This window comes from Mustela nigripes, chromosome 2 (assembly GCF_022355385.1).
Source record: "Mustela nigripes isolate SB6536 chromosome 2, MUSNIG.SB6536, whole genome shotgun sequence".
Taxonomy (NCBI): Eukaryota; Metazoa; Chordata; class Mammalia; order Carnivora; family Mustelidae; genus Mustela; species Mustela nigripes.
The window spans coordinates 9,831,985-9,842,736 of record NC_081558.1 but is presented as its reverse complement, the minus strand read 5'-3'; the positions used below and the strand labels follow the sequence as shown (position 1 = coordinate 9,842,736).

General features: G+C 50.9%; 1 protein-coding gene across 1 annotated transcript; it reads left to right on the top strand.

Annotated features, from left to right (window-relative positions):
* Nucleotides 1–1,660: 1,660 nt before the first annotated feature.
* On the top strand, nucleotides 1,661–10,508 carry ASF1B (anti-silencing function 1B histone chaperone). Its single transcript, XM_059387735.1, has 4 exons — nucleotides 1,661–2,117; nucleotides 7,040–7,155; nucleotides 8,738–8,914; nucleotides 9,297–10,508. Exons 1-4 carry the CDS (start codon nucleotides 2,009–2,011, stop codon nucleotides 9,501–9,503), a joined length of 609 nt encoding a protein of 202 aa, XP_059243718.1. The 5' UTR covers nucleotides 1,661–2,008; the 3' UTR covers nucleotides 9,504–10,508.
* The last annotated feature ends 244 nt before the right edge of the window (nucleotides 10,509–10,752 follow it).

The window sequence follows — 10,752 nt, the reverse complement described above, 5'->3', positions numbered from 1 at the left end:
GTATAGTAGGAAACAAAGCATGTAGAGTCTCTAACACGACTTTCTTTTCTTTTTTTTTTTTTTTAAAGATTTTATTTATTTATTTGACAGAGAGAAATCACAAGTAGTCGGAGAGGCAGGCAGAGAGAGAGAGAGGAGGAAGCAGGCTCCCCGCTGAGCAGAGAGCCTGATGCGGGACTCGATCCCAGGACCCTGAGATCATGACCTGAGCCGAAGGCAGCGGCTTAACCCACTGAGCCACCCAGGCGCCCCTCTAACACGACTTTCTTATCCTGACAACAGAAAACCACACATTGAACAGTGGCTGATCCAAACTGTTTCACACCTACACCGTCCAGGAATACAGCAACCACTTGTCACAGGGGCTCATGAACACGTGCACGCAGTTCGTGCCCCGGCGGCACAGCACTTTTCGCCGTCAGGGAATTCTAACTGATCAACGTTTACACTGAAAACCCGACAGGAAGTCGAGCTCCTGGAAAACTTGCTAAGTTGGGGACAGACGGCGTGGGCATGTGAACCTACATTTTCAACTCTCCATTTCATGAAATCTAAAAGCCAGGCCGACTCCTTCCGATGAAAATGGAGGTGCACCCGTAAAACGCATGGGATTTCGAAGCCTTGGTACTTAGTAAAAGAATGCAAGGTACCTCATTTGTATTTCTTATACCCATCGCATGGGGAAATAAGATCTTGGCCACACTGGGTTAAAGATAACATTAAGATTCGTTTCATCGGTTTTGTTACTTTTTTTTTTTTTTTTTTAACGGGCTTACTAGAAAAATGTGAAGAGAGAAATGGGGCTCGCGTTCATTTTCCACTGGTCGCGGGCAGGAAGCAGAGGATGGGTCCAACAGGCGCCTGGAGTCTCCCAGGCAGGGCGCGACGGCGGTCCGACCCTGGCTACGGGGTGCAGAAAAGTCTCTAATTGTATTATGCAGTCACGAGTCAAGTCCGTGAGTTTTCCACCGTCCCGTTCACGCGGCGCGGAGACGTGGCCCAGGGAGCTGAGTGGCAGAGGCCGGACTTCAAGTCCCCATTACGGCGCTGTCCACCTGAAACCTCCCAGCGGCCCTCAAGCAGGAGAGAGCGGGATTCGAACCAGGCCCGACTCCCCGGGCCCGGGCCCAAGCCCCAGGACGCCGCGTGAGCGCTGCTCGTCTCCCCTCAGGAGTGTGACCAACGTTCACAACGGACTCCCCCGCCGCTGGGCCTGAGAAGCCCGGAGCCCTTTAAAGAAAGTGCCGGTAACGCTCACCTGCTGACAGAGGCCAAGGCGGCAAACGCTCCTCCTCACCCTCCTCACAATTCAAGCACGCCTGCGGCCGACTTCCGCTCCTCTGCGGCGAATCCCTAGCTAAGTATTCGTCTCCTCCCGCCCCGCGACCAACCCAGCCAATCACCTCTCAGATAATCTGCATCTGCCGGGCCGCACGCCTGCCTGCCAATCACCGCGGGCGCCAGCACCGCCCCTCCCGCCCTCTTAAGCGGGTGCCGCGCGCCACCACTAGGCGGTTGGCGGCGCTGCCCTCCGCCCAGACGCGGCTCCCGGAAGGGCGGAGCGAAGCGTCGGGCCCGCCGGTGCGGGAACCTTTGGGATTGGTCGAGAGGAGCCCCGCGCTCTGCCTCCGCCCACCCCTGCCCTAGATATCCAAGTCGGAGACGCTGGGGATTGGTTCCCGTTGGGTCCCAAGAAGCCAAGAAATGGTTCCGCCTCCTTCGCGCATCCCGGAGAGGGAGCTCCCTGGATTGGCCCGAGGAGTCCCGGCGCGCGCCGACCCGCGCCCCAGGATTGGCTGAGGGTCTGCTCGCGCCGGCTGAGAGCGTTGACGGTGATTGGCCGGAGGGTGGGGCCGGCTATTTGAAGGAGGCGCGCGGACCAAATACGCACTTCAGTCGGCGGACAGAAGAGGCGGGAGCGGCTGTGGTAACGCTACCGCGCTGACCACAGAGGACTCAGGCGCGGGCTTGGCCCCAGCTGTGGCCTCTGCCGCAGTCCGGCAAGGCGATGGCCAAGGTTTCTGTGCTGAACGTGGCGGTGCTGGAGAATCCGAGCCCTTTCCACAGCCCCTTCCGGTTCGAGATCAGCTTCGAGTGCAGTGAGGCCCTGGCGGACGGTGAGGCTGGGCCTGTGTGGAGATTCCCCCCTCCCCCCGGCCAACCCCGACCTCCCGCGTGAAACAAGCCCTTCCAGCCCTGATCTTTCTCCTTCCCTTCCGTTCACCCCAGCCTTTTTGTGGAGATTACCCCGGACAGCCTGCGGCCAACCCGATCCCCTCCCCACGGTTACTCCCGTTTCCTGCGTGGAGACCACCATCCCGCTATTTTTTTTTTCTGTGGAACCCCTCCTGGGCACCTATTTCCTATGTAGAGACCCCAGTCTCCATGCTTTAACGTGCAGTCACCCCGTGTTCCCCAGGCTACCTTCCTTTTTCCCCAGCGGAGCCCCTCCGTCACCCTTTATCTCTGAAATCCCATTCCCCCGTGGTAAGACCTTACTCGCCCCGATCTCCCCATTTGTCTCCCGGTAATCCCCAACCCAACCTGCTGATATTTAAAACAACCCCACCCCCACTCACTCGCCCCGATCTCCCCATTTGTCTCCCGGTAATCCCCAACCCAACCTGCTGATACTTAAAACAACCCCACCCCCACTCACTGCTGATTGTTTTCTACCCCCAAAGCACATACCCTAGAACCTGGCTTCCCACCTCCTTAGCCTGTCCCCAATTTTCCATTCTTGGGCTCCACCTGGGGAGGCATGACAGGTTTCCAGCTCCGGTCCTTCAGGATAACTTGGTCTTCCCAGCTCCCGTTCCTCCTTCCTGTCTGCGCGCTTGGATAAACACATTCATATCTGAAGGGTGGCCTAACCAGGCAAGCATCACCCGGTTCCCACTGTCTGCCCACCAGGTCCAGCTGGCCTACTGCAGAAATTCTTTCAACCTTTTGGTGGTTTGATGGTCTGACCCAGTCTGGGGGGGGGGGGGCGGTGGGTCAGGCTGAACCATGACAGTCTCTGGCTTCAAACAGTCGGCTGGGAGGTCAGAACTTTTAGTGCATCTTTTCCAAGGTGCTTTCACAGATGTACTTATTCATCTGTGTGTTATAAAGGCAGACATGGCTCTCATCTCACAGATGAGAAGACAGGAACCACAAAGAATGAAAGACCTTTCAAGTAAAGGTCTATAAAAATCGAAAATCTAAGGTTGCCCGGGGACTCTTGGCATCACTTTCAGGAGGAAGTACCCCATTAGACAGATTCTCCATTTGGTGGTTAAGGAAGAGGCAGCCTCTGAGGAGCTGGAGATTTGTGAGGTCATGGTGTGCTAACTAGCGCCTCTCAGTGGTAGGTGGGTGGTTTGTGGGGAAAAGCCAGCCACTTGGATTAGTTTGGGGTTGCCAGAATTCGAGATGTGTGTGCTTTTGGGCTGGGCCAATAGATCAGTGTCTCTCAGTTTCTCTCCCTTTTAAATTAAGGAATCTACTTGTGACTAACTATAGAATAAGCCCAGTTAAATCCTTTCTGGAACAAGGCAGGGTGTAAATAAATAATTAAAGTGTAGAATGACACTGTGGAATAAGAATTTAATTTTAAAGCCAGGAGGAAATGTAAGGAGCTAATAGGTTAAGGGATTCACAGTTCCCAGAAGGCAGGAGATCAGGTTTCAAACAGCCTGTTTGTGCTCCTTGCATTTAAAAAGGGTTGCATAGTCATTATCTAGTACGTCTATTCCTAGGAAAACCTCTGCCTGTTACTTTACTAATCTGTTTATAGACTCAGAGCAGGAAAGTCAAAAGTCAGCCTGCTGGTCATTATTTTTTAATAGAGAGAAATGGAATGACTTCCCCAAGGTCGTAGAAGTAAAAGTCTTGATGCTGGGTCTATAGAAGCACTGACACTAGAGTTTGTCTCTAAGTTGAGTCCAGAGTTCTCTACCTTGGCTATGACCTGGGAAAGAAAGATTTCATCCCTTATTTTAGAAGTGGAGCATAAATAAGACTGCCCATAGAATTTATTCCCACATTGGGACACTCTCAAAAGAGAATGAAGGGGTGCTATTATTAATTACACCCAGATAATAAAGCTTTTGCTCAGAGAAATCCAAGTCAGAAAGCAAACTCTGGCCTGGAAATCCAGACTCTGGTTCTATCCCTAAGGGTTGCCCATGACTTTGACCTGCCACCTTGCTTTCTGCCTCTTCCTAGCCTTCTTCCCATGGAGCAGAAAGAATAAATTTCCTGCCTCCCAAACATGGAGGGGGCCTGGTTTTAGGAGTCCCTCAGATTCTGGAGAAATCTCAGTCTTGTTACCTTGACACTGGCAACTGAAGGTGCAACAAAAGACCCAACCCCCAATTAGTGACTGGCTCTGTTTCCCAAAGGCTCCAAGCCCCTTTGGTTCTTTTTTCTTCTCAGCAACTGGAAATAGGTGCTTCCAAGACTTCGGTCCACATTTAATACAGTAGGTGTGTTTTTCCTCTTGTATTGAGAAATTCAGCAGCAACTGTTTGAATAAGTCATGGAACCAGATGTTCTTTCCCACAGCTAACACTGTGGTCAAGCCAAGATTCATCTATATGATTCTGAACAAGGGCAAATAACAAACAGAAAGAAAGCCTACTAGATAGTTTTTGTTTTGTTTTAAGGCAGGAAATATTCTCCAACTAGTTCAAAACGATGAAGTTTTACATGCCTTTTATCAGGTTAGTTTTGGTTTTGTTTTCGGACCTAGTGGAGGAGCATGTTGTCAACTGTTCGACTGTGAAGTTAGGACATAAAGACAAAATTGAGTACTGTCAAGTTACCCTTGAAATTGCCTAAAAAGTTAGGTACACCATGACGCGTGTGCAGCCGCCTCCTTCTTCTAAAGGATGGTTATATTAAAAAATGGAGGGGTGACTGGGTGGCTCAGTTCAGCTCGGGTCATGATCTCAGGGTCCTGGGATGGAGCCTCGCATCAGGCTTTCTGCTTGGCGGGGAGCCTGTGCGCCAACCACTGCACCACCACCACCCCCCAGCCTCTCTGCCTACTTGTGATCTCTCTCTATCTCTGTCAAACAGATAAATAAAATCTTGAAAAAATAAAAGTAAAAATAAGAGATGGAGCAACTTAAGTATGCTTCTCCTTAAAACGCCTAACAAGTTTAAGATGATCCAGGTTATAGGGCCTTATTTTCAAGTATCTGCTGCCTTCTGCAGATGACTTTATCATCTCCTCTAACCCCTTGAGTCAGTATTTCTCTATGGTCTTCAGTCATTTCTCAGGTTTCTTTTGGCCTCTCTTGAGGGAGTCATTGTGGCCCATTTGCCTGGCTGCTGGCCCAGTGCGTTTTATTGGGGCAGCACCCACACCAGTCTTTGTTTAGGTTTTGCCAGTGGTACTGAATACCCAGTGCCTGTGACCCTCACGGGACCTGCTCTCCTTCAGTCTTCTTTTTATCTCGCCCCAGCAGATTAGTTAAATGCACACATATAGGACTCCCCAGTGGGGGCGGGGGGGGCAAGGCTGGGAGGAAAGCTACCAAAATAGAGAGCTATGTTAGAAAGGTAAAGACAGAGTCATCTTGGGTTTTGTTCATCCAGAAACATGTTCTGTTTAGTCGTGTCACTCCTTGTCACAAAGGTAAATCAGTAAACTTAACTGGTCCCTGCAAATATTAAGAGACTGGGGGGTTTGAATCCCGGTGAGCTTTATGGTCACTATGCCACAGACCCGCTAGGGACCCTGAGTAGAAGGCCTAGGTGATGCTGCAATGGGAAAGGAAATCAGTGTATCGAGGAAGAGCATGGGGCTCAGGTGACAAACCTCCATAGCTGTGGCCCAGCATAGCAGTGTTTCCCCAGTTGGATGCTGTTGTGGGACACTGAACCAAGAAACAGGGCAACTTCAACAACAGTTTGCTTCCTGTGAAACTCATAGCTTGTGAAATTTCCGCCGGCTGCTGGAGCTGTAGGTTGTGTAATTTCAAAGAACCTAAAATAAGTTGCAGGTCTCCTGCCAAGGTCCCCTGTACTAGCGTGACCTTGCCCCTGATACACTTGGACCTTCTGCAAGAGGCAGCGGTCACCGGGAATTTCCTGTGCTTGCTGGGCAGGATCCTTAAGCACTTTTCCTTTCACCTTGCTGGAACCTACTCAGGGATGAGATTCCCCCTACTGGATGGGATACAAGCAAGTTGGGGTTCATAGGATCACCTACAATGCCACATTTGTTGACCAAGTCACTGTCCCCCAAACATCTGAGAGTAGGCATGAGTTGGTGCCGGAACTGGAAGACCTGGGGGCTGGCTGGCTCCCTCAGTGGCCTCATCTTCCCCCTTCCTGCCTGCTGGCTCTCCTACTGGATTGGAATCTGCTGCCCTGCCCCAGTTGTCGAGGGATCTATTCAGTTCGGTGGCACCGGTCCCTGTGTGTGAAAGAGGATGCTGCTTCCTATCCCAGGACCCAGTGGGCAGGGCCCTGAAATGGCCCAATTCCCTGCTCTTCCCTCCTCAGCACGCCTCTGTCATGTGGCTCCTAATTCTACCTCTGCCATACGGTTCACCCTCAGGCTCTGAGATCTCTGAGTTTCCCCAGAGATGCAGAGTCAAGGTCGTCTGGCAAAGCTAGGCTCACGGGGAAAATTTCCCCATTAGAAGCCGAGTTTCATACCCACTCCAATGTTCAGGCTTGTGATGCCTGGCACTCCATCTCCAGCAGATGTCAGGTATTCTTGAGAATAAAAATCTTTCAGGGGCACCTGGGTGGCTCAGTGGGTTAAGCCGCTGTCTTCGGATCAGGTCATGATCTCAGGGTCCTGGGATCGAGTCCCGCATCGGGCTCTCTGCTCAGCGGGGAGCCTGCTTCCTCCTCTCTCTCTCTCTGTGCCCACCTCTCTGCCTACTTGTGATCTCTCTCTGTCAAATAAATAAATAAAAATTAAAAAAAAAAATCTTTCACTATATTAAGGATCTGTCTACAACTCACATGAGAAGACCTTCCTCTGCCTTCATGCTGCCCAGCTATTTAAAATCCTTAATTCCCCATATCCTTACAGATCTAGAGTGGAAGATCATTTATGTTGGCTCAGCTGAGAGTGAGGAGTTTGACCAAATCCTAGACTCCGTGCTAGTTGGGCCCGTCCCAGCAGGGAGACACATGTTCATCTTTCAGGTAAGAAAGACAAGGCCTGAGGCCTTGGCACCTGGAGACATCCGATTCTACCTGAGAGCATGCAGTGTGGTTCCAGGGTCAAAAGTTGAGGTTCAAATTCTGGCTCTGCTTTCAAGAACTCTCTGACCTCTCAGAAATACTTCATACGTTTCCCTTTTCTCCACTTCTGTGTCATAGTTGTCACCACGAGCCACTGATTCATAGTTGATTCTCATTAGTCGTGGCAGTTACGTTCTATAAGGTCGCTGCAAATGCTGCATTAGCTAATTCGTGAACACCACACCATTGCCCGTGGAAGAATACAGGGTTAGGTTCTTGCAAGTCCTATTGTCGGTATAGTATGTCAGTACATAATCTTATTTCGCGTGTTTATATTGAAAGACACCTTATTTAGTATTGTTGGCTCATTGATATTGAACTCCCTTCCAATAGCACTCTAACTCATGCCTAAACAAAGCTTATCTAACACATACCTTCTCCATAAGGCTCATCATCACCTTGCACTAAGCACTATGCTTGCTGGCCATTCTGAACAGCAAGGTCACCAGGGCGCCTGGGTGGCACAGTTGGTTGTGCATCTGACTCTTGGTTTTGGCTCAGGTTATGATCTCAAGATCATGGGATCAAGCCCTGCACTGGGCTTCGTGTGGTGTCTGCTTGGGATACTCTTCCCTCTGCTCCTCCTCCACTTCCCCGTCTCGCTAGCCCTCTCTTTCTCTCTCTTAAGATAAATAAATATTTAAAAATAAATGAATATTTAAAGATACTAAAAGCCAAGGCTCTGCTCAGTCCTCCCCTGCCTCCCACTGTGCTGCTCCCACCCCAGTCCAAACAACCTCATCCCATCCCCTAACACCTCACCCACCTGTAGCCAGGCCACCAGCAAGGCAAGCCCATCTGCTCCAATCCATAAACAGGGCTGGCCTCCTGAGCATTCAGCCCATGCAGCCATACAGGGCCCAGCACCTGGTCTAATAAATTCTGCTGTCGCTGGCTAGAACTCAGTAATTTGTGAATAAGGGATCCCATGTTTCATTAGGTATTGGTTTCATTTTGTACCAGTTATGTAGCTGGTCCTATCCATAACAACACACCCCAAATCTGTCTGCCTCTGTTCCTCTCCTTCCTGGTCTAAGATGCTCCAGGGTGACTACGGTTACCTGCCCAATCTCCCTGCTCACACAATGGCCCTCCTCCCATCATAACCTCACACCCTGCCGGTCTTTACAGACCACAAGAGTGATACAGCACTTACCTCCTGCCAAACATTCCTTCTCTTCCCCAAGCCCTTAACTGGCCCAAAAGGTCCTGGGTGGCCTAGTAGCTCCCTGCCTTATCCTATGCCACCCTCCCCTCACTCACTAGACTCCTCAGCACCATTTACTTCCTTGTGGCACTTGTCACACTGAGCATTTTACAGGCATTTGCAGGATTGATTCTGTCTTCCCCACTCGATTAGAAACTCCCGTTGGCAGAGACCATACTTCTGGCTCAGTAAATATGTGTTGCTTGAAAATCATTGTTAACTGGGGGAGGTGTGGCTGTGTGATCAATGCTAAGGCATGGGTTGTGTTTCCTCTAGGCTGACGCCCCCAACCCATCCCTCATTCCCGAGACTGATGCTGTGGGTGTGACCGTGGTCCTCATCACCTGCACCTACCATGGACAAGAATTCATCCGTGTGGGCTACTACGTCAACAACGAATACCCCAATCCCGAGCTGCGGGAGAACCCACCCGTGAAGCCAGACTTCTCTCAGGTGGGGCCTGTGTCTGCACTTCCTGCCTCAGACAGGCTGGCTCCTTTGCACCTGGGGGAGTTGAGTCATTAGAACTGGGAGCCAAGGTCGCTTCTTAAGGTTTTCAAGTCATGCTCAGCTCTTGCAGCTCCAGACTAGAACCAGAGAGAGAAAGGTCTTTGTTTCTCAGAAGCACGCCTTGCAGAATTGAGATTAGATAGGCCTCAGCCCTAAGTCGTGGTATATAGGCGCTCCTTGGAGTTCTACCCATAGTTGTTGATGGTGATGGAATGAGTAAGCTCTATTCTTCCTGGCCTTGGGGCAGGGGCTGGGGGTGCCCCAGCTCCGTGGGAGTAATGACAAGGCATGCTGACAAGGCTTGACATTCCTCTTTCTGCCCCAGCTCCAGAGGAACATCTTGGCCTCGAACCCCCGAGTGACCCGATTCCACATCAACTGGGACAACAACATGGACAGACTAGAGGCTATAGAGAACCAGGACCCTGCCCTGGGCTGTGGCCTCCCCTTCAGCTGTGCTCCTATCAAGGGCTTGGGTCTCCCTGGCTGCATCCCCAGCCTCCTTCCCGAGAATTCCATGGACTGCATCTAACTGCGGGAATCCAGGCCCTACCTGGGCCCAGCCAGGACTGCGGCCAGTCTCCTAGCACATCTGGAGAGGTGAACTTGGCCTCCTGGACAGTCCCATGGAGGCCATCTGGAGGGCTTTGAGGCTATCAACTATACCCAGGCCAGTCAGACGTGGCTCTGAGGAAGGAAGCAGGCCTCAGGTCTCTCCCAACCCTGACTCAGAAGGATCATCTTACCTCTACTGCCCAAGCCTGTAAGAAGCAGGTACTTCAGTTTTTAATTCTTCGCGACTTGTGTCTTTTCTCTCTTCCACACACACTTTATAAATTCCACCTGCAGGCCTTTGCACCACCATGCTTCTTTGAGTACCATTGACCCAAAGCTCTTACCACAGACCTCCCTGGCCTGCCTTGAGGCTTTCTTGGTCAATCCCTGGCAAGGCTCCAGCCCTGTTGAGCCAAAGGCTCTGTCATTCCTGTCCTTCCCCAACATCTGAGCAAATCCACCCCACTTTTTGGAGTCACAGGCAAGAAATCTTCGTTAAAAGGTATGCTTGTACTCAATTTCTGTCCTTCTCCCAGGACAGTTTTTAGGTCTTTCTAATCCAACAGCCTCTGGAAAACTGTTCCTGCAGGGGTGTGCTCAGCTCATGCTGAGGAGTGATGGTTGACTCTCCTCAGTCACAACCACCTTCCCATCATCTAACTGGATCTGTCCTTCCCTGGAGGCTGCCATGGTGGGGAGATGGCATGTTGGAGGAGTCTGCTTTGCTCAGTCTGCCTCAGTGTTGGCATCAGGGCCCCTCTGCCTGCCTTGATCTACCCGCTGCAAAGACCTCGTGCTCTTACAGGCAAAGGAAACTGTAGGGACCCTGAAAACCTCTCCCCCCCGACCCAACACCATACTTCCCGCAACACCCTGTTCCCTTGCTGCTACGTGGATGCTATTGTGATTGCAGTTTGTATATTAAAGGGTTTTTATATTAAATATTTTGGTTGATCTAAAAATAAAAAGCACTTCATCTAGACTGATTCTGCTTTTGTCTTAAGTGTGCTGAGGCAGATTTCATTTCTCCTCATAATGTGGTAAGGGGGCTCTTGCCCCAGCCACTGGGCTGACTGCCCTTTGTCCCCTTACTCAGCTCCTTACCCTAGTCTTAATTGGTTACATAATTGTACTCCAGACTGAGGTTCAGGGAGGGGTTTTTCTTTGTCAAAAGTTAAGCAACGCAGCTGTTCTGGATAGAGCATAACCAGTGATTTTTTAGACTT

Bases quoted from the DNA above. Each gene is read 5' to 3' on its own strand.
- ASF1B (XM_059387735.1), top strand. From the start codon at position 2,009: ATGGCCAAGGTTTCTGTGCTGAACGTGGCGGTGCTGGAGAATCCGAGC. The intron at 2,118-7,039 runs GTGAGGCTGGGC...ATATCCTTACAG, and splicing joins CAGTGAGGCCCTGGCGGACG to ATCTAGAGTGGAAGATCATT. The intron at 7,156-8,737 runs GTAAGAAAGACA...TGTTTCCTCTAG, and splicing joins GACACATGTTCATCTTTCAG to GCTGACGCCCCCAACCCATC.